At 33.6% G+C, this 23515-nt stretch overlaps 3 protein-coding genes across 3 annotated transcripts; 1 reads left to right on the top strand and 2 right to left on the bottom strand.

Annotated features, from left to right (window-relative positions):
- Positions 1-10: 10 nt before the first annotated feature.
- On the bottom strand, positions 11-6110 carry LOC127249191 (kinesin-like protein KIN-13A). Its single transcript, XM_051271896.1, has 13 exons — positions 5902-6110; positions 5299-5549; positions 4734-4955; positions 4438-4629; positions 4231-4335; positions 4051-4128; positions 3775-3856; positions 2935-3097; positions 2337-2675; positions 1283-1501; positions 594-1197; positions 438-503; positions 11-341 (listed from the first exon to the last, which is right to left on the bottom strand). The coding sequence occupies exons 2-13, from the start codon at positions 5503-5505 to the stop codon at positions 159-161; spliced, it is 2460 nt and encodes an 819-aa protein (XP_051127853.1). The 5' UTR covers positions 5506-5549; positions 5902-6110; the 3' UTR covers positions 11-158.
- A 3417-nt stretch (positions 6111-9527) lies between these two features.
- Positions 9528-15346, top strand: LOC127247761 (uncharacterized). Its single transcript, XM_051269768.1, has 9 exons — positions 9528-11031; positions 11181-11918; positions 12027-12503; positions 12666-12757; positions 12843-12930; positions 13021-13135; positions 13215-13341; positions 13430-13604; positions 14354-15346. Exons 1-9 carry the CDS (start codon positions 9580-9582, stop codon positions 15023-15025), a joined length of 3936 nt encoding a protein of 1311 aa, XP_051125725.1. The 5' UTR covers positions 9528-9579; the 3' UTR covers positions 15026-15346.
- Positions 15347-16121: 775 nt separating this feature from the next.
- LOC127249965 (uncharacterized) lies at positions 16122-17016 on the bottom strand. Its single transcript, XM_051273085.1, has one exon. The coding sequence runs from the start codon at positions 16774-16776 to the stop codon at positions 16405-16407; it is 372 nt and encodes a 123-aa protein (XP_051129042.1). The 5' UTR covers positions 16777-17016; the 3' UTR covers positions 16122-16404.
- Between the last annotated feature and the right edge of the window lie 6499 nt (positions 17017-23515).

Below are 23515 nucleotides of genomic sequence, written 5' to 3'. Positions count from 1 at the left end.
CCATCATGTGTTTGTTTTTTGTTTTGTTTTTTTTTTTTTTTTCACAAATACAAACTTCACCAGGTAATTCTGTATGTATACTTGGTGATAAAAGTAAGCTACAATAGGTACAGTAAACAAGAAACATTTTATTTTCACTGGCGCATAAAAGTATCGCTTCAGCGGGGTACCCTCTTTCGACTCAGTATTTCCTGCTCTTTGAGCCGATGCTGGAATCTTGCTAGGCGAGCTTGAAGACTAACCAGGCTAGCTGCTTTGCGCGACAGTACAAAACTCAGTTGTGTAACGTAGTTGTCAATGTGGCTGCCTGGTTGATCGACTTCTGCCAATAGTTTCATTTCCTAATAGGTAATACAAACAAGGCAAAACCCGGTAAGATCTATAATGAACTGATGAGCAATGATTACAATAAGGTCGATACTCTTGAGTAAACTTACTTCACGAACTATCTCCATAGTATCTTCAATCTCTTTTCTGTGGGCTGCAATGAGGGCCTCTTCTTCCTAAGAAAATTCAGGGGGGACAAGATCATGTACACCTCAACGGCTAATTAGAAAAGAAACCAGTTATTGAGAAGAGAAGGCACAACTAACCTCGAGAATCTCATTGACACTTCCATCAGGCATTGGCTCAAGTTCATATTGCTTACTGCCACCAGCACTCGATGCAGTAGAATGGCTGACATTTTGCTGCTTATAATTAGTAGTCGGCATGTCCAAAATATCACTATCCTTCCTTGGACCATTTCCCAGTTTTTCAAGTCGATCTTCCCTATAGGCTTTTTGCCGAGGTGGGGATACTTTCTGTGGCTTCTCCTCTATATTGGATGATGAACTCTGATAGTAACCGACTGGGAGAGTCTTTTGACTGGTAGAACCCCTGGTAGCATTTTTAACATCAAGCCTTTCACGTTCGATTCCACCACCAGCGACCCCACTTTCCTCCCGGCCATTAAGGCTATAATTGGAGAAAAAATTTGCAGGTTGTTTCTCATCATCAGTAGGCATCTTGAAAGAAGTTTCCTTCTCCAGAGCCTTTCTGCTTGACTCTGATACTTTAAGTTCTTGAAGGTGTTCATGAACATCCTCTAGCTCAGCAGCAACAGACGTAGTTGTAGCAGACGATGATTCCTTTCCGTTAGGAGGTAAACTATTCTGATCCTTCCTCGGATTCCCACTTTTCGAAAGACTCTTAACCCTGTCAAAGGTAGCAATCTCTTAGATTAGGCGACATAAAGAGCGGAAAAGACAAAAAGAAACTGCTAGAATTAATGTATTTCTACCTATCGGCATATCTCAAAGTATTAAGTGTATGCTCGCATGAACCAGCATTTGGAGAAATGCAAGAGATCATAACAGTCTTTGAATTGCCAACAAAGGAATCACGAAGAACCTCCGTAAGTTTGCTTCCACGGAATGGTATATGAAGTTGATCGTTATCCAGAGCGCGTATACACTCCTTGAGTGCGAGTAGACTTTTGTTGATTTCTGCTCCTTCAATTCTGCACAACCAAAAAAACATTTACATATGAAACTGCTAAAAACAAATAGGCTCATCAAGAGGAAGTCAACGCAAAAAGGCCATTCACTCAAGTAACAAAAAGCTCTACTCAGACAGGGTCTAAGTGGCGAGGAACTGAAGTTGAAATGATTTTTACTGATAAATGGAATAAACCAGGTATTACTTCTAATGCTGTCAGTCGATATCCACCAGGCACAGGGAATATCTACAGGGCAAACTCGAAAATTCCTTTATCCCATGATTCTTTCGAATACAAAAGATAAACTCCAACTCATCAGAATCTTTGAACAGGATATAAGATCAAACCAAGGATCTTTAACTTCAACTTTGATTGGGTGGTTGTTATACTTTCAATTCACGTATCAGAAAACTAAAGTATTTCCTACTCGGATGTAGGGATAGAGATTTCCTCAGGATCTAGTATGCCAGAGTGCAAAATACATACATGATTTGAAACTAACAGCATGAACTGTAATAATGAAGGGTGGCAAGTTGTGGAACAATCAGATTAAGCACATAATGCATCTAAAGCTCAACTGTTCCGACTGTTTTAGGTATAAAATACAGAAACTCCATCTTTTAGAATGTTATATTTAAGTATGAAGTAACTAACAAGTTGTGGGACAATCAAAATTGCTGCATATTCAATTAAAATCCACTCAGCAAAGAATTATTATAACTAATGGAATGTGACAAGGCAACAGAGATAACAGGTAACAAAAATAAATATAATCTTTTTTAACTTTCCTAACCAAACCAAGGCAGTTTGCAAATCATAGAAGCCATTCTCTACAAATAACAGCAAAATTGAATACCGTGTCTGTCGATCATTATCGGTAGTATCAGCACCTCTCTCACTACCTGCCAGATCAATAAAAGATATTTTTCCAACAACCTTCCCACTCCTGGATTCATTTGCATCATTTGCATTATTATTCCTCCGAGATTCTTTCACCTCAGGATGTTTCTTCACAACTAATTGCAATATCGCATGTGATCTTGAAGATTCTTCATTAGCACCAGTAGATCCGGTGCTTCTAGCTGCATTTCCCTTCTCAATATATTCTTTCACAATATGCACATCGGAGACTTCAAATTCCTGCAACCCTACAATACAAACTTGTTGTCTTCCATCTTCTCGCATGCATAGCTTCCTAAACAAGAGAATTCCAACATGAGTTCAGAAGAAATATCGTAATTGATTAATACAAACAAATAGCATATTAATTTTTGCATATCCCATGATAAGATCTAGCATGTGAGAATAATTATGTAAAGAGTTCTTTTGCTAACACAATATGCATTTGATAAACTAAGTTGTTGGATAATAAATATCCAAACATAATGGTTGACAGGCATAACTACTACAATCTTTCAAAGTTCAATACAAAGAAAACAGGTCAGAATATTAACTTTCTGTCGCTGAGAAGATCAAAAAGTTTTCCCCCATATATCTCAAAATAGCTAAGCCATAGCTTGAATCTTTGATTCCGATATGTTGCTTTATTTAAATGTTTGACAAGGTCTTCTGCTGCCCTGAGAGGTAACGGCTGCATGGTGTACGTCTTTCCACTCCCTGGTAATAAAAAAGAAGCAATGTTATTTCAGCTGTGGAAAGCATTTTTTAGGATCTAACACACGTAAACATGCAACAGTCTGTCAAACAAAGTTGTCTCAGTTAAGTACTTTAGGCTGCGTGAGTTAAATAAAACTGCACAAAAAAATTTATTCTTGAGTCACGAACAACCCCATACTTGGATGAGATCATTATGAAAGCTCAAAGATGTTCAGTAGCAGCACTATGACATATGCTTTCTCTCTCTCTTTATACTAGAGAAGAGTATAGACTTGAACGTGGGATCACCCTCCTGGTGCCAAATCATATAAGAATGATCAAATAAGCATATCCCAGTGACTCCCACCTACGCTTGAGCTATTAGCAGCATGCATCATTTTGTAGTGATTATATTTAATTCTTCCAAGTGTTGCATGTGAGATGCTGATGAATTTTGAGGTAGGTGGATTAAAAAATTTCAAATATAGAGAATTAGTGGGAAATAAATACCATGATGCCAATGAAAATGAAATACTGTAGAACAAAATTTTAGTGGTGGACAAAAAGTTATATTAACACATGACACAAGTGTTCCTTGGCTGTTGCATGCAGCTCGTCCCGAGACCATGTGGTAGATCAAATTTATATGACTGCAATGTAACGAAATAATGATTTTAGAAAGTGAAAGGATGGCAAACCTGTCTGCCCGTATGCAAAACATGTTGCCTTGGTACGTTGAAAAATGGTGGGTATAATTGGCTCCACAGTAGTACGATATACCTGATTAGACATGAAGAAAATCTAATAGATGCCGAAAAACAGCAAAGAACAAAGGAATTTTACAATGTCAACACAGTCAATAAAGATAAACTTGAGTGTTTAGAGAGAATTGGAATTATGAATATGAGACTTAGTATGAAATATTGGATGGATACATGAAAGTTCTTGAGCAGAACTTAGAGGAAAGGTATTACCTCATCATTTGTCACATACTCATCTAGAACTGCATCAAAGCAGAACTCATGTTTCTCCACATATGCAGTCAGGTCAACCTTCATCATAATAACCAAATTTGAGTTTTTCAACATTGGAAAATTGAAGGCTATTTGTGAATTAAATATAAGATTTTCATGATGCTAAGATTATTTTATGACCTTCAATTTGGGCTCATGAACAGTCAAGTAGGCATCATTGGAGACGGTCACTATATCATCCTCTTTCCGACCAATTTCTTTCTTGTTCAAAGGCCTCTTCCTCACCTGAAGAAACAGAGATAAACAATTATTTCTCATTTCATTGTTAAATCACTTGAACATCACATATTTGCAAATAATCCACAAGAATAGAAAAATGCAACATACCACAACTTTAATCTTCGCCACATTATTTTCCCTTGCACTGTTTTCTTTATCATTAACCGCCAGTCCAGCAGGTGTTTCAGTATCCGACTGTCCTCTCTGCTGCCTGCCGGTTGGCTCTTCAAGGTCACCTTCAAAGGCTTTGGTCAGAGCAGGCATGAAAGGCGATGGCTCAAACGGTTCTGTGATAACATGCTGAAAATGAAAATTAAATAATTAATTGCTCTCAATGGTAAAATTTCACAAGTTTTTATGTGTAGGTAAGTAAAATTTCCAAGTCATTGGAGATTGTTACGCACATCGGATAAGAGCTCTGTGTCATCCATAGAATGCAAATCCAACAGTCCAGCTCCAAAATCACCCCTAAATTCAGGAGAGTAAAACCCATCCGACGGAGCAAATGCACCAGAACTTTGGGCACTTGGAGTATAAGGCTCGGACACAGCTTCACCATTAAAGTTGAGATTCCTCATTAATTTGAAAAGCCTTTGTTTCTCTTCTGCAGATTGCGGCCCATAACCCTTCACGCATCATCAATTTCCCCGATTAATCATGGATTCAAAGGCCAATAAACAAAAGAAAACAATACAATAGCACTTCCACCGATCCCCCCTCATCGTGCAAAAACGAAAAGCATCAGCATCCAAGTAATATCCTTAACTGGCCATAACATAGTGTTTTAAAAATCAGTTCAAAGCTTATGCTCTTCATCTTCTCCGATCATATATATACAAACTGCCTCTAATCCAACAATAGTTTCAGTAATTGCAATTCACATTCTATATTGTGCATCAATCCTATACTACCTAATCCAAAGCTTATACATAAATCAGAGTGAGGAAACATTTCCAAACAAAAGTTTACCTGCATCAGGAGGTTAGGGAGCATACGATTATCAACAGCATTAGACGCCATTGGAGAGGCCAGATGCTGCAGCCCTGCAGACTGGAGCCACCGCGCCATCACGGCATCCCCCGCATCTCCACCGGACACACCTGGTCCTGCATTCTCGTAGAGAGCGGTTGCCGCAGCCGCGCTGCTCTGCTGCATCTGGCCACCCACGTGGCGCATCGATCTCTTTTGAGGAGCCAACTTCGAGATCTACTTCTTCCACACTTGAACATAAATCACAACATAACAAAACGTTCAATCAATCGACAAAAACTATCCAACAAACCCAACCAACAAACAGAAATCCCAATCACCAACGGAAGAACCCAAAACGGGGCAAAGCTTGCAAAACAAAGAAAACGCACCGAAAGAACACCCAAAAATCCCCAAATCAACACTGCGCATTCAAATCAAAAAAAAAAAATGAAGCAAGCACCGCAAACAAATCCCACCGATAAATTCCAAATTCCCAATTCCTAATTCCACATTACCCTAATAGAACAACCACCCAAACAAATGCCGCCAAAAATTCCCCATCAAACACAAAACAGAAACAAGAAACTCGCATCTCCGTACCTGAATCAAAATCACATAACCCCGAAATGCGGACAGATCTGAGAGATCACCAGAAAACCACGGCCGGCCAAAAGCAAATCCGCAACGTTCTTGAGATTGCTTGAGAGAGTGGATTGGAGCGTGAGGCAATGATGAATATACATGCGCCTGCCTGTATCTATGTATCTATGTGCATATACGAATGAACGCCCATTTTCGCTTTGCTTTGCTTTTTTACACGCAAAATATATTTATTAAATATATATAATCTTATTACCCTTAATAATTAATGGCTGGTGTAATTTTTTGAAAAATAAAACTGATTAAACGGCTCGTATGAAAATTAGCGACATGACATTTCTACCCTTCCATGCTAATTTAAATTAATTATAAATAATATCTAGTTTAAAAAATAAAACTTCCTTGGGAATGAGTGGATAACTGCTTTCCCGTAATTATAAATTTAAACTGAAAATAGGTAAATAAATATTTATTTGGTAATTATTTGGGGGAATTGCTAATTACTAATTAGAAACACTATCCAATCACGAATAAGAAAGGCCAATAATTTAATAACTATTTGAGCCAAACTGCACTTCCTATTTTCCATTATTTGATTTTGACACCGTTTGAGCGTTTTTTTGCTACATAATTATTCTATTTTATTTTAATAAATATTATATTTAATAAATTTTTTTTATTTTTTAATATTGTATATTTTTATGATTAAAAAAGTTAATAGATAGGATAAAATATTTATAGTAATTTTTCTTTACAATAAAATGATATAGAGAAAATTAGATTAGGACAACGGAATAATCCATTTAATTTTGTATAATTTTTTTGGTAATATATATCATAGGGTGTGTTTATTCGGGGGTCTGGATTTTGAATTGAGATTTGAAGAGTAAAAGTTTTGAATTTGAATAATTGTATGATGTAATATAAATAGTTGTTGACGTGATGTTTTGAATGTAAAATTGATTTTTAATATAATATAGAAAATGAAAAATAGATATTTGTTTTAGAGGAAAAAATGAAATGAATAATGTACTTAAAACTCAATTCCCAAACAAACACACCCTTAGCATCAAATACTATTCTTATTAGGTATAAATTTTGTTTTTTTTTTTTTTAAGAAAAAGGGTATCTTTCCTCATTGAAAAGGGGCACCCGAAACGTTAGGTGAAATAAACTCTTATCACTAAAAAAAATATAAATATAAATACATATAAAAGATTACTACATAGTAAAAAGTACTAATAATTAAAACACAACTAATTTAAAGAGTTTTTACTTGCATATATTAATATATATATATATAGTAGTGTTTGGTCTTTAATAAGATAATGATTGAATATGATTTTAAATATAAATATAAATATATGTGAAAATTGAATAGTAAGATTATTGAACATATATATATATAAGATAAAATAATGCATTTGATTTTATATTTGTATTTTAAATAATAAATTGATGTTGACATTATTAAGGATTCCTATAGAAATAGTAGAAACTACACAGTAAAGATCAAAAATAAAAAATTAATCCAAAAGTGAACGAAGTTAAAAAGAAAAAATAAATGTTAATGCATTATTTATATTATAAAAATTTTATTATATAAATTGGAAAGAAAGAAGGGAAAAAAAAAAAAAAAAAAAAAGAATGCTGCTTTTGCATAGTGGGGAGGCGGCAATATAACCATGAAATGACATTTATACCCTTGTGACTGTCATAATATAATTAAGGCGGCAATATTACCCGTGAAATGACATTTATACCCCTTGTGACTGTACATAATGTCATTAAATCAATGGGTCGGGTTATAATTCAGATCATCTTCCAAATGGCAGTACAGAGCGTAGAGAATTCTTGGGAGCTCCATGGAGCACAGGTCTCAGATGATGGCACAACATTGATCGTAGGTTTTGGTCTGGAATGGGGAGGAGTTGAGGTCCCGGGATCTCCGCCGCGAAATTGGGGTGTCTAGCAGAGGTGACAAGAATGCTTGTCCAATGTGCACAGAAATTCTTGAATTGCATTGGATTCTGCTACTGCTGCTGCTGATTGAGACACAAAATGAACAGATTCTGGATTCTTTTGCTGGATATGATATGTTTGTTAAGTGGGCTGACTTATCTTTAAAAAAAAAAAAACAAAAATGGATTTGATTGATTCCATGTGGGCAGTGGTGAAAAATCAAGAATGAGGTCAAGTGCCCTTTAGCAAAAGGATCATCCTCTTGTTCATGAATCCTGCATCACACATTCCTTGTTCTTGGATCATATACATAATACATATACATATATATATATATATGCATTTATTGAGGGTAGGGTAGAGAGAGAGAGGGGGGGGAGAGAGAGACTAGAAGGCCCTCCTTATTATTGCTTGAAAGATACATAAAACCATCTTCACATTGTCATGACAGTTAGCAAACATTTAGGATGGAGAAATTTTGTCACCATTCTACTATACACTTGCACTTGATAGTAGGGTAGAAAATAAGTTCATCACCTAGTCATTTGTCGGAAATAAGGTATGAGATCCCGTCCTAATTGTCATTCATTTGATCGATCTTGTTAATTCAATAATGATCAAGAACGACGTGTAACAAAAATGTGCCTTTGTTTCTAATCGAACCATTATAATCTAGGATACTAATTAGTCTAATTTGCCTATCATGTATAAAATGACAATATATGTTAACAGTCTATATGTGGCAAAATATTAAATAAATGTAATGTATGATCCATCAAAAGATTGTATAAGACTGTTGTTATTGGATTGATTTAAAAAATTTAATGTAATATTGACAACAATAAACAACACATAAGGTCTTAAATAAAAATACCTAATTGTGTCTTAAATATATTGAATTTCACGTGTTGAAATCAATTGTAAATTGTGTTGTTTTGACTATGCAAATATTATTTGTTTTATATTAATATAATACAAATATTATATATATATATGTGATATATTCACACACATCATATTATATATAAATAACACAAAATATAAATACAAAAAAAACATAGAATGTTAAATAAAAATAAATAATGTATTGTATAATGCAATTCATAAATTGAAATCAATTTTGGATTATATTATTATCCATTCTATTCTATGTTAATATAATATAAATGTAATATATGCCATAAATGTAATAGCAAAAGATGCTACCATCTTCAATTCATTTTAAGACATGAAATACATTGATATAACTACTTATTTTTAATTAATATATCATGTTCATAAAAATTTGTAGTATTATTATTTTGTTAGAGATTACTTAAAAATTGAAAATTTCAGTTATGTTTAGATAGAAAGTTTTTTGAAATTTTAATTATTTTTTAAAAAATTTAAAATTATATTAACTTTAATATTTTTAAGTAAAAAAAATTATATTTGATGTGATATTTTTACAAAAATTAATAGTATTGAAAAATAATTTTGTAAACAAAGCCTCCATTCAAAACCTAATTCCAACTTTATCCTAATAAATTCCCAATCATTAGCTTTAATTAGGAATATCGGAATTAAAAACTAATAAAAGATAAGTGAAACGACAGCGTTTCAACTGGGTTTGAATTTTAAAGCGGGAGAATGACAAAATTGAATGGCTGCCTGTCTCCATTTCCGTTTCCCATCGACTCGCCGTCGCCGAGAAGAATCGCCTCCCTCGGTTCAACCATGGACGAAATTGTGGCTCGAATTGTTTCAGATCTCGAAGCTCAGGTACCGCTATCGTTGTCTTTTTTTGAAGATTTTGAATCTTTGTTGGATTACAGTCGCAGGACTTGTGACCCAATTGATCTGGAAAATCTCTACAATGAACTATCTGCGAGGAATCTTTCACTCATTTCACTCGTCAATGCAATTTCTTCAAGCATGGATTCTAGCCTCAGCTGTAGAAATCCTATTTTGGCGTCGAAAGTATATCAATTGCTTCTTTTGTCTCCAAATTCCCCTGTTTTCACTTTGTTTACTCCCATGGCTTTTCTCAACCTTCATCGCGTAATACGTTTGGCCGTTAAACACCGTTCTTTGGTTTCGAAAGATGGGAGTCGACCTAAGAAAGCAAGGAGGAATGTTGGTGGAAAAGACAAAAGGGTGGGGAATGTAGAAACGGTGGACAACGATGGGGAAGAGGGAAGTTATGATGTCAAAGATTTGTTCTGTTTGCTCGAGCTATTGGAACAGGTGCTGCATTTAGTGCATTTAGACCGCTTTTCGGATTGCTTAAAGGCTTTGGTTCAGACAATATCCGAGATTACAATGAATGCTGCAGAGCTTTGGGAAAATTTGGGGAATTTCAATAAGTTATGTAGGTTGTGTTCACAGATTTTGCTTGAAATATTGAAAGCTGAGCATGGAATCCAGGGTGATACTGCTGCTGAGGTTTTGAAGGCATTGGCACCCCTTATCTTGTCGTCTAAACAGCCTTTAAGAAGCTTTGCTTTAGATTTTGTTAGGAATTGTGTAGTTGGGATTGGTAAAAGTTCTGATGACATTATGAAAGCGGTTGCAAACATGCCAAAGTATTTGGTTTGGAAGGCTCCAGAAAAGGCTGAACACAGGGCTTTTTCAGTTAACTCCATCATGGAGATTGTTAAGGCTTTGGATTTTGAGTATCAGGCAGAGTTTGCTGATTATGTCGTAAAGTTGAGCCAAGGAAAGGGTCAAGTTAGGCTTTTATCAGTGGATTTGATTGTTGCTTTCTTGACAACTCTTAGCGGTCCTTTTGGATTTGAGATGGTTGATGGAGATGAAAATCCATGGGGTTTCAGGTTGTTAAAGGCGCTTATTCAACGTTGCTCGGATTACACAGCAGTGGTTAGAGCTAGAGCTTTATCAAATTTAGCTCAGGCGGTGACACATTTGTCTGAGAATGATAAAAGTAGAACTGTAGTGAAAGAAATCATTGAAGTTGGGATTGAGGATATTGGTGGTGTTAACAAATTTCTTAAGCTACGGTGTATGGATGAGAAGGCTGCTGTCAGAAAAGCCGCACTTTTTCTTATATCAAAGTTAACATCGCTTTTAGGAGGTGAACTCGATGAAGAACTGTTAAAGACTGTTGGCATGTGTGGCTCTGATCCACTTGTTAGCATTAGGAAAGTGGCAATCTCAGCTCTATCTGAGGTGAAATCTATTTAGTATACACTACTTATATTGAGTTATTTCCTTCTTGCATTCTAGTTTTGCTTATATTCCTTATTTAGTTTTCCTGTAGTGTAACTGAATTTTTCTGTGGTTTCATTCACCAAAGTCAAGCTGCTTGTGAACTGCAGGCCTTTAGGAAGCATTCAAGTCAAGCTGTGATCAAGGAGTGGATGCACTCCATTCCACGTTTAATAACTGATAACGAAACTAGCATCCAAGAAGAATGTGAGAACCTCTTTCTAGAATTGGTACTTGACCGTGTATCGCAGGCTGGATCTAGATCAGGACATTATGATTCTTTTCCTGGTGATATGCATAGCAAGAGCAGTGATTCAGATTTGCGATGTGAGCTATACCCTGAAGGAGTTCTAGGACTGCTTAAAGAGATTTTTCATGAAGAGGTATCACCTTGGGTGAAGAAAATCTGCTCAAGCCTAGGGAAAAAGAAGAAGCTCAAGACAAAAATTGCTACAGCACTTCAGAATATCATCAGAACATCTGAATCTCAGTGGCTGAACCATTCCATGGCCATAGAGAAGTGGACAGCACCTCCTGGTGCCTGGTTTTTGCTGTCAGAGGTATCTGCATTCCTTTCAAAATCCATCGATTGGGAGTTCCTCCATCATCATTGGCAGCTTCTTGACAAGTATAAACCCCCTGGCGATCATCCAACTGCTTCTGGAAAGGGGTATATTGATGACGAAATGGTTGATGCAGAATTTAGTTCTGTTGCTTGGGTTACTGATCGTGTATATCTCCTACAAACAATTTCTAATGTTTCCATGGTGCTACCTCCTGAACCAGCAGCCGAGCTAGCCCAAAACTTCCTTTCACGACTTGAAGCATTCAACATGCATTCGACCGAGGTACATATATAGATGTTGGAGTTCATATTGTGTAGCCAATCATTGTTTACGTTAATAAAGCATCGTAATTTGTTTTATGCTCATGATTTTGAATTTTCCTTGCACCAGGTTAATGCTCATGTAAAAGCACTCAAAACCTTATGCATGCGAAAGGCCTTAAATCCGGAGGAGGCTGATATGCTCGTCATGAGATGGGTGAATCAACTTCTTTCTAAAGCTTCCCAAGTCTTGGAAGCGTACATGTCGAAAATCTCCGATGCTAGTAAGGACAGGTCTCTTTTTACACCACAGACAGCTCCAAGTTGTATAGAATCAAAATTGTTAGCACAAGCAATTAGTGCCGTGTACACAATTGGGTCACTAGTTATTGCCTGTCAATCGATAAATTTGAATACTGTGGTTCCAGCCATACATGCCATCATCACTTCAGGAAGTTCTAACCGAAAGTCAACTAAAATATCTGGGCCTGTAGTGCCTGTAAAGCAGGTTGCTCCGCCCCTGTATATACAAGCATGGCTAACTATGGGTAAGATTTGCCTATCTGATGGGAAACTAGCAAAGCGATACCTTCCTCTTTTTGTGCAGGTACTTTTCAAACTCGCCGTCATTTTCCTCTGGAAATTTACTTGATCATAACTAGTAGCCATCAATGCTTCCATCACAATGTTTCACAGATAAGAACAAGTCATTAAACACATTGACCATTGTTATTTGTTCAATTATTAACAGAAGATATCTATTGTGCAGGAGCTCGAAACGAGCAGCTGTGCTGCCCTTCGAAACAATATTGTTGTAATGATGCAAGATTTCTGTGTGAGATACACTGCCATGGTTGACTGGTGAGCCCAGAGAATGGTGAAACTAGTAGTAAATTCATTTGTTCTTTGTAGGATCTTAACATCTACTTTTGATGATGCCCTACAGTTATCTGCCAAAGATCACAAAATGCCTCCAGGATCCATGTGAACCTGTACGAAGGCAGACGTTTATACAACTGTCCAGGTTATTACAGGTACATTTTTGTTGACCAGAAAGCAGTTTACAGTTATTACAGAGGATCAGTGATATGGTGTCATCAGATTTGACTCTGTTTCTTCTGCAGCGTGACTATGTGAAGTGGAGAGGAGTGCTTTTCTTCAGGTTTCTAATATGTTTAGTCGATGAATCCGAGAAAATTCGTCAATTGGCTGATTTTGTCTTTGGAAATATCTTAAAAGGTTCAAACTTGAACATGCAAGTGTTGTTTGCCTATCATTGATCTTCCGTAACTTTTGTTCTCTGTGAAATTTTCTGCAGCAAAGGCTCCACTTTTAGCTTACAACAGCTTTGTGGAATCCATTTTCGTTCTGAATGACTGCAATGCACATACAGGACGGAGTAACTCCAATAGCTCACGAAGTGAAAACCGTCTTTTTACATTAAGGTTTGCTTGATTCCTTTGTCTGCCATGGCTCTAACATAACTACATTACTACAGCTCATCATACATGAAATTGGGCGTGTCTTTCACAGAGGAAACAACGAGAAATCAAGGTCGCAAAGAATGCACATCTACTCGACTTTGCTGAAAGAAATGGCTCCTGAGCACCTGCTGACTACCTTTGCAAAAGTATGCACCGAAGTTCTTGGTGCTGCATCCGATGGCATGCTCTCTATTGAGGACACCACTGGACAATCAGTTCTTCAGGTAACTTTATTCCCATTGCGCTTTGTTTTTATTGAACTTTTTGTATTGAATTTTTGTGTACTTGTTTCTTTATATGTTACATCCTTGGTGAATTGCTGGGTTATATATAATGAATATACTCAAATAGTAACCATCTGATTTAATCTAATAATGTATAGTAGCAAATATATCTCAACAATAGCACTGATTTATTGTTGAGCATAATGAACTTAAAAGGGATGTGTGAAGCTTAACTTGTGAGATGAAACTAGTATATTTTTATAAAAAATTGTAAACATATTTGAAGAATTGAATAGTAGAAGAAAATAAAAAAAGGTTGTCAAATAAACACACCCGGAAGTTGGCATGAATAGATTATATGCTGTTGGCAGTTGGATAGACATGTTATTGAACAATTTAGTTACTTTGGTAGATGTCAATATGCTGTTGTATAAACTAATTATATCCCAAGTTTAGTAACAACATTCACATATGCAAGATTAGATAAAAGGTTTGAAGTTATTAGTGTTTTGGAAAATATAGGGAAAGAAAAAAATTGAGAATGTGATATGCTTATCTTGTGAGAGCGAAAAAAATATTTAATGTGATATTTTTTAAAAAAGATTATTTTTATGAATAAAGTCAAAAGTTTAAAAATGTCTATTTAGTCGGCCGATTGATATGAAAGTATAAATGAATCAGGATACGTTAAAAGTTTCAAAAGTGTTTACATGATCAACAGACTGACACTGAAAGTTTGAATGAATCAGGATGCGTTCCTCGTCTTATCAAGCAAAGAGATGCGAATTCAATCCAGCAATGGCTCATCATCATCTGAGCCAGCAGATGTGGAAGAAGATGGAGGAGGAGGAGCCATGCTTACATCTGCTGCCTCGAAAGGCAGAGCCATCACACAAGCTCTTCGGAAAGGGCTAATACAGAGCGCCATTCCCACCATCATCGAGCTCAAGCGTCTCCTAGAGAGCAAGAACAGTCCCCTCATCGGCTCCCTCATGGACTGCCTCAGAATCCTCCTCAAGGACTACAAGAACGAGATCGATGATTTCTTGGTTGCAGATCGACAGCTCCACAAAGAACTCGTCTACGACATGCAGAAATACGAATCCATGAAAGCCAAGACTGCAGCCTCCGATGCTGTTGCAAGCATGAAGAGATCAGAGGCCTTCTGGTCGCCCCTCCCCAACAATGCTAAGAAGATTCCTAACAACTCCAAAGTGGCTTCTGCCATGGCTGATGCTCGAGCTGCTGCAACTGCCAGGTCTGTGCTGCGTGAAGTAAACAATGGCGTGTCAACGCCTCTCAGCGCAATGAGCGTCCCGAAGCTCAAGTCTCGTGTCCGAGAAGGCGGCGACGGAGCTGCAGGTCAGGTGCTGGAATCTTTGAGGAGAAGACAAACATTTGATTCTGATGGTGAGAACTAACTAATCTGTTGTCTATCATTGTGAAAAGCTAATCTTTACACTGTACATACAATAAAACATATTACGTAGATTGCCTCGTAAAGGTTAGTCGAGTTGGTGTGGTGGGTAAGTATCTGTATGGCTATGGTTCATAATCCATTGATGCTGTCGTAGTTTGTAGCTTATTACTGTCTTTTAAGATTTAGTTTACATAGTAGACTTATACATGATTTGGTATAGTTTACTTAAAATCAAATTGGTATAACATATATATATATATATATTGATGTTATATTGACAATTGATATATTGAATTGCTTTTAGGTTTCATTTTAGGGCGTGTTTGTTTGGAGGATTGGATTTAGATCCAACTATTCATCCAATTTTTTTTTCCCTCCCAAAACATTAAATCAAACACTTATTTTTCATTTTTTATATTATATTAAAAATCAATTTTACATTCAAAACCGCTTATTTATATCACATCATATAACTATTCAAATTCAAAATTTTTATTATTCAAATGCCAACTCAAAATCCAAACCCCCCAAACAAACACATATACAAAAAATATCAAATTATATATTATTATTTTACCAAAAAAAAAAGTTTGATTTGCATCTTATGCTAATTTTTAATATTTTTTGATATAATTAATATACGTTAGATTTCGATAATTAAATATTGTAAAATAAAATACTTAGGCGGGTTTTGGGGATCTCAATACAGGTAACTTTTGTGTCTTACAATGGAAACACATTTATCATTGCCTCTGAAAACGTGTTTTAGTCATTCAGGTAGAATTTTCTATAATATGGAGTGTATTTGGCAATTGGCAAAATAAAAAATAAAAATATTGAAACTTAGATTTTACAGATGCAAAATTTATAAAATTCAAATTTAGGGAGGCCCCATCCCCATGCTCGATCATTTTGGACTAATGGAAGCTCCATTGATATCACAATATATAACATTGGTCACTGTCTATCACTGTCGAACACATATTGTTTTATTTATTTACCGACGGAGAGAGAGAAGGAGAAGACAATTGAGATTAATTAAATCATTCAAATCAACAAAAAATTTAAAATTGCAATCGAAACATGAAATTTAAAATCTTTTTGCAGATAAATATAAAATTGATTTAGATAACCAAAATATGTATGAACTCGGAATTATACATTATTATTGGATTGCACATGGAAGTATAAGAAGAGTCAACTTTAGGGTTATTTTGGTAATTACACTACCCGCGTCTAAAAATTATACTACTATTATATTGCTAATCTGGCAAATTAATTAATATAGTAAATTACAAAAAAAATCGAGAAAATAATTTTAAATATAATTATAATTCAAATTTCAAATCCATGCACAGTTTCAGAATTCAGATCGAACCGTCAGTCGCCGGAATCTTCATCGCCGCCGAAGATCGAAACTCTGTTGTAGAGAAGCAATAGCACGAGGAGAAGAACCAGCGCGACTCCGACCGGCGATCCGCTGAGGCGGTGGATGGAGTTCGGCTCGCCGAAGGAGAACATGGCGGCCACGAAGGATCCGCGGTCGGAGGAGAGGAATTGGATGGTGAGGAGGAGGATTATAGGGAGGAGGAGCATTCCGATAGGACTGAGCGTGTCGGCGACGAATTCGGTTATAGCTTCGCCTTGATCGCCGAACAATGCAGGCAGAGCGAGCACCAGCACTACGACCACCGCGAGTATGGCGGCGTGAGGAGGTCCGGCGCGGCGGTCTTCTATAACTCCGGCGTTCATAGTTTTATGCCGATCGATAGGATTTATTTCCCTCGATTTGGTCGTCTTCTTCTTCTCAAAAGGTAAATTTAGCAAACGTGAGAAAATTAGGGCTTTTAATTTGATGTTTTTGAAAAGGCGCCCTTCGTTTTCACACTGCACTTTCTATTTTATTCATTTTATACCTTTCATTATTATATAACATATAATATAATATAATATAATAGTATAACATAATAAAATATAATGTAATATGCATACGCGTAGATTTTCATTGATTTTATTTTGGGTGCGTTTTTTACTCTTTCAATTTTTTTTCTTCAAAAAATATTAAATTAATATTTATTTTTTATTTATTATATTTCATTAAAATTAATTTTTACATTTAAAATATTACATCAATATATATATATCACATTAAACAATTTTGAAAATCAAAATCTTACAAGTAAACACACCCTTTATAATTTTAGATGAATGTATTTTTTTTTAATGCAAGATAGTAAAGCCATGATTTATGTAATATAAAAAATAATACTATCTCAGTTCGGCAATTTTGCAAGTAAATTTTTTAATATTAGTATATATTAGTTCGTAGCAAAAAAAAAAAATTATTCATAATATATTATAAATTTTAAAAGTATTTATTATGATGAATAAGTTGTTCGAAAATAATTTCCTTATTTTAAAACGGAAAAAAATATAAAATAATATCTTTGTTATGAGACGGATGAATCTTTTATTTTAAATTATTGATATTTTTTTAATAGATAGAAGATATATTATATAATATGTATAATTATGTATATATATATATATTATATTTTTAAATATAGTAAAAAATGATTGAATTAACATACCTAGTATTGAATTTTGGAAATGGTATTTTGATGTTGATGAAATATGTCTTTTAACTTTTAAACTAAAGTATATATATGTGCTACACCAGGCATCTAAATTTATGTTCATTTTTATCAAAAACGAGTTTTAAAAAAAATAAATAAAAATAATATTTTTTTTCTTTTATAATAAAAAAACTAATTCAAAATTAAATCATTTGAAATTGATCATTAATATGCAATGATTAAATATTCACGTTCTCATGCAACACACCTTACATGTTATTTTTTGAACCCCAATATATGGATATGTTCTTTTTCATTATTATTTTTTTATTATACATTTTAATTATTGTTTATAATAATATACAATAACTAGTATTTAACGTAACACAGACAAACCAAGCTCATCCGATCTATTTCAATATTAACTATTTAAAGTTGACCGATTATATTCTAATATTATGTCTAAATCTCATTAGTTGATTATTGATTGTATTGTAGCTTTTATAAATTGTTCTTAGTTATAGAATATTGCTTCATTTTTTTAAAAAAGAAAGAAATAACTAATAGTTATATATTTATTGATAAAAGGTGATCTAGGCCAGGGAGACATAATAATAGAATCAGCCTTACCTGATGTAGACTCTTGACCAAATATGAAATCATAATTTGTTTTTTTAAATATCACACTAAATATATATTTTTATTCAAAAATAATTATTTTATTATTTCAAAAAAATTTTTCATAATTTTTAGACTAAAGCAAAAGATAAAGGAGTGACTTAATAAAAGTAAAAATAAAGTAAGACTTTGTAGTAAACTAGCAAACTAATTATATACTTATAGCAAATGACTCGTATTAACTTGTTATTAAATTAAAATAAATACAATATTAAATCTTTTTATTTACCCTCCATAGTCACACATAGAATAGGCGCAAGCATAGCTGACGTCACGAGGGCACACCTCAAAGCATGCACCGCAATGCAGAGGATCACTCCTCGTATCCACACACTGCCCGCCGCAGCAAACCCGCCCGAACCCGCAGACCCGGCCGCATGACCCGCAGTGATTCGGGTCATTCCGGATATCCTTGCAGAACCTCCGGAAGCAGCAAGTGGATCCGCCCCATGGGTTCCTGCCCGGATCCGAACACACTCCCGGGTCATGCCCGCACCAGATCATCCCTCTCTGCTGCTTTCTTCTTCCTTTGAGGAAATTAAAGTGTGTGGGGAAGCCGAAGGCTCTGTCGTCGTCCTCCGCCATTTTCGTACCTGCAAAAGCATCGGTGGATTCCGACAACGATACGAGGACGATTATTATTACAATTAGAAAAGGAGTGTGGATTATGTGAGTTGCAGTGAACATGGAAGAACGAAGGAGGGAGGAAATGGATGCATTGGAATATGGTAATGGTGAATGTGATTGAAGAAATTCGAGGTCTAGACATGGCTTTAAAATTAAAAAAAAAATAGAAAATAAAATTGAAATTAGTTGGAGAATTAGGTGACGATAACAATTTCGAGAGATGTAAAATAATTAATTGTTCAAGAGAGATTCCATTACCATGGCATTGATTCCAACTGCTTCTTCTGCATGCGAATTTGTTTAGAAGACGTCTCTGAAGCGTCTCTTTCTCTCTAACAGCTTTGATATTGATAGGGTTTTTAAAGGGAAACGGTGTCGTTTGCACCGCTATCATCTAATGCAAGTAGTATTAATTTATCTTCATTTTTCTTTTTAAATTTGTTCATTAAATTTATTTTATTATTAATTTTGGTAAGCTTAAAAAATTTAACATTAAATTATTATTATTCATTCAATTTTTATTTACAACAAATATCACTAATTTTATTATATATATTTTTTTATTTATTTACTTTAATTTCTAAATTAAATTTTTAAAAATATTTTCAATTACCTACATTTTTTTAATAAATATATTCATTTTTCATCAACTGAAGGAATAATAATAAAAAATAATAATAATAGCTTGCAAATTAAGTTTGACAAAATAAATTATCTAGACGAATTATATATATATATATATTAATTTTTCTTTTTGCAACCGCTACAAAAAAAAAATGCACACTGAATAAACTTTCTGTGAACCTAATATCCCGTAAACTTAAGTTCGACAAACAAGTGCCAAGTATTTGTTGGTTGGTGATCGCGGAGTGTCTTGAGATATTAGTATAATTTAATATTAATAAATAAATAAATAAACCAACCGCTTTTAAGATTTATTGACATTGGGTTTGGAGTATAGCGGGTGGGTTATGTTTTGGCCCATTTTCAAAACTTGGGCCATGGAATTCAAGTATCTCGTTATCCAATCCCACGTGGCATCCAGTTAGTCGTTGAATTTTTATGTACAGTTTTGAGGTATCCAATATATATTTTATATAAAATACTAATTTTCAATTATTTTTAAAAATTTTCAAAATTTCAAAACTTTTAAAATATACTTAAAATATAGGGTGTGTTTACTTATGAATTTGGTTTTCAATTTTACTATTTTTAATTTTTTTTTTTCTCCAAGAACGTTAAATCAAACATTTAATTTTTTATTTATTTTATTATACTAAAATATAATTTTAAATCAAAAATATCATATCAATACATATTTATATCACATTAAACAACTATTTTAATTCAAAATTTACTATTTAAAATCAAAATCCAAAATCAAAATCATATAACTAAACACACCCATAGATATATATATACACACGCGTAAGATGGGCGTAACTTAGCTTGTTTAATAGAGTGAAGACAATAATGGGTTAGTGGCTCATGGGCTTCCCTCTAACTTAATCTTAAATTTTACTATCTCTGTCCCGTATTTTGGTCACCGTAGACACTGAAATTTAGAATGACTATAATTAATAAATAATTAAAAATATATTAATGAAAACAATTAACCTATAATATAAATCATTATAGATTAAAATTAAAATAACTAATTAATTTAATTAAAATTAAAAAAAATAAATTAGAAAATTTAAAAGAGAATCAAAATAGGTAATCATTTTCCAAAAAATAAAAGTAACATGAGATATGAGACGCCCAGAAACGGCAACATGACATGATAAGCGGGTACGGAGGGAGTAATATGAATCCATGTGAAAAAATAGATGATTGATTGAATTTTTCACTAAAGACTAAAGAGGCAAATAATTAATTAAATAATCCCGTTTTGATTTCATTTCATTTTTATGAAAAGATTGGCAAAGTCACATTAAGATGAATCCAATTTGGTCTTTGCGATATAGACGTTTAATTAATGCCCCACTCACACTCACATTCTAGTAGAAATTATAACCCCGTTTCATGGATTGATATATTTGCTCTTCTTTTTTTTTTTTTTTTGTAAAAATTATAATGCGATGTAAAATAACAGTATTTGTGGAAAAATGTGAAGTATTTAATAAAATGTTTACTTTGTAATTTAACGTCCCAAAATAGAAATACGTATACTTTCTAACTGGACGGAGAGAGTATTATATATAATAATCGTTAGAGACAGAAGTATATTAACTTGTATTTTTTTTTTTGGGTACAGATGAAATATTGATGAGCATTCTGATGGGTTTTGGAAGATGTTTTATTTATCTTGTTTTTAATTTGGATCGTGTTTAAATAGGTTTGGACATAGGATGCTATATTTTTCCTTAAAATAATTTCTATACAATATATAGATAAGATGAATTGATAATTTTGAAATTTGTATGAAAATCTTTTATTGCAGAAAATTTTGCAAGGCATCTAACAAGGGCTCAATTATTTTCTTGCAGGCATTTATAACCTTGTTCTGAGGAAATCTGAATTTTTTATTGTTATCATTATTTAAAAAATATATATAATTAATGTGTGTTGTATTTAGACAAAAGTTTGAGGAAGCTTTAGTTCATAGTTGGGTGCCAAAAACATGGAAAAGCCAATTTGTCTTATTCTGCTTTAAGTTATGTATATATTATTATCCACTATTATTCCATGTGAGTTTGGACCAAAATATATAAATAAATAAAAATGGGTCCAGCTCCAAGAATAAATTTGAGTTCCCGTGACAGACAACAATTGCTTCTATCGTCCTTCCACCACAACTTCATAATTATTTTATAGTCCTTCTGTCTAGGCTAAACTGTCCACGTTATTATGAATTTAAATAAAGTATAATTATTAATTAATAAATATAATTATAGGTTAAAATTAAATAATTTAATTAATTTTTTTAAAAAAATAATAAATTATATTTCTAAAAAAATAAAGGATAAAGTATGTGGGACGAATGGAAATGAAAAATACAAATAATTTATGTAGAACGAACGAAAATTAAAAATATAAATAATTTATGTGGAATGAACAAAGTATATGATTTACTTTTCGAGTGTACATTGGAATGGATAACCTTCTAAAAGTGTGTTTGGAGATTGGATTTTAAATACACTATTCATCCAATTTTTTCTCCCCAAAAATATCAAAGCAAACAATTATTTTTTATTTTTTTATATTATACTAAAAATCGATTTTACATTCAAAACATCACATCAATATCTATTTATATTACATCATACAACTATTCAAATTCAAAATTTTACTATTTAAATCCCAATTCAAAATCCAAACCCCGAACAAACACTCCTTAGGGTAATAGATTGCTAGCAAATTCAACCAAAAATGAACTGGCCGGTCTTTTGGACTCATAAATATTAATTAGTTAATAAGCCAACAAGCATACAGTAAAAAATATACATAATAAATATCATAATTAATTTCATCACAACCTACAAGACTATGATGTCCTACAAGACTATGATGTCCCGTAAAAGATGATATGATAATGTAAAAATGGTCTTGTAACTGTGATATTATAGGTTCAAACCCGCTTCGTTAATATGTATATATATATCTATAATGATTTAAGACAAGGGCTTCGGTTACACAAGCGAAAGGATCCAATGGAGGAAGAATCATAAGGGGTTGGGGTTGATGTGTCTTAAGGTCAAGTCCTTTTCATTACAGCCTCCCTCCCTTGTCCATCCATCCTTGCCTTACCCATACAAATTTATACATATATATATATATATATATATATATTTATAATATTAGTTTTTTTTTTTTTTTTTTTTGTCTTGGCACACTCTATCTACAACCTGAGCCCCACTTTCAAATTTTCATGGGATTTTTAGGAACAAATGGCTGTGGGAGCAGAGCAATCAAGAATCTTAGACACAATAACAATAATAATATATAATAATAATAATAATAATAATAATAATATTATTGGGAGTAGTTGTGTGGATCTCTAACACTAATAAATTCCCTTAATACAACATGGGTCCAACCCAACCTTTACTTTCTTTCTTCTTACAGTGACTCTGACACCCAAACTTCTATTGGCCACCATGTGGTTCTAATAATATCTACTACAATTTAATCACTTAAGTAGACAATGATTATGATCATCTAAATGCAAATAGATGTAAAGTGTAGGGAGAGAGAAAGTAAAAGCCCTCCAATTCCAAAAGAAGCCATTGTGCCCATGCCATTTCAAGAAAGGCACCCTTTTTTAAGACCATACTTTTCCATATATTATAGCTAGGCTGCTCCTTAGATTTGATTATATTATCACTAGACAAAACTTATTTGGACTAAAATTTAATAATTTAATACAGTGCTTGCAAATTTAATTTCCATATGGAAATTTTGAAAAAAAAAATATTTAAATAAGTCAATTTCATAGTACGAGATTTTTTTTATAGGAAATCTAAAAATAAATGTGGACAATATCATATTAGTATTGAGTTAACTAAAAAAATATATATTTATATAACGGCTGCGAATCTTGTACTAATTTGACCAACTCAATATGGTGTTAATTTGACTGAATCAAGATATGTTATACACATAACCAT

The sequence above is a fragment of the Andrographis paniculata genome, unplaced genomic scaffold (assembly GCF_009805555.1).
Source record: "Andrographis paniculata isolate CXL003 unplaced genomic scaffold, ASM980555v1 Contig11END, whole genome shotgun sequence".
Classification (NCBI taxonomy): domain Eukaryota; kingdom Viridiplantae; phylum Streptophyta; class Magnoliopsida; order Lamiales; family Acanthaceae; genus Andrographis; species Andrographis paniculata.
Note: the sequence above shows the minus strand (reverse complement) of the source record. Positions and strands in the feature narration are given on the sequence as shown.

Excerpts from the sequence above, each read along its gene's own strand:
- LOC127247761 (XM_051269768.1), top strand. The coding sequence starts at position 9,580 with ATGGACGAAATTGTGGCTCGAATTGTTTCAGATCTCGAAGCTCAGGTA. Across the intron at positions 11,032-11,180 it reads CAATCTCAGCTCTATCTGAG|GCCTTTAGGAAGCATTCAAG; the intron begins GTGAAATCTATT and ends TGTGAACTGCAG. Across the intron at positions 12,504-12,665 it reads ACCTTCCTCTTTTTGTGCAG|GAGCTCGAAACGAGCAGCTG; the intron begins GTACTTTTCAAA and ends TCTATTGTGCAG.
- LOC127249965 (XM_051273085.1), bottom strand. The coding sequence starts at position 16,776 with ATGAACGCCGGAGTTATAGAAGACCGCCGCGCCGGACCTCCTCACGCC.
- LOC127249191 (XM_051271896.1), bottom strand. The coding sequence starts at position 5,505 with ATGCGCCACGTGGGTGGCCAGATGCAGCAGAGCAGCGCGGCTGCGGCA. Across the intron at positions 4,336-4,437 it reads TGGCGAAGATTAAAGTTGTG|GTGAGGAAGAGGCCTTTGAA; the intron begins GTATGTTGCATT and ends CTGTTTCTTCAG. Across the intron at positions 1,502-2,336 it reads GATAATGATCGACAGACACG|AATTGAAGGAGCAGAAATCA; the intron begins GTATTCAATTTT and ends TTGGTTGTGCAG.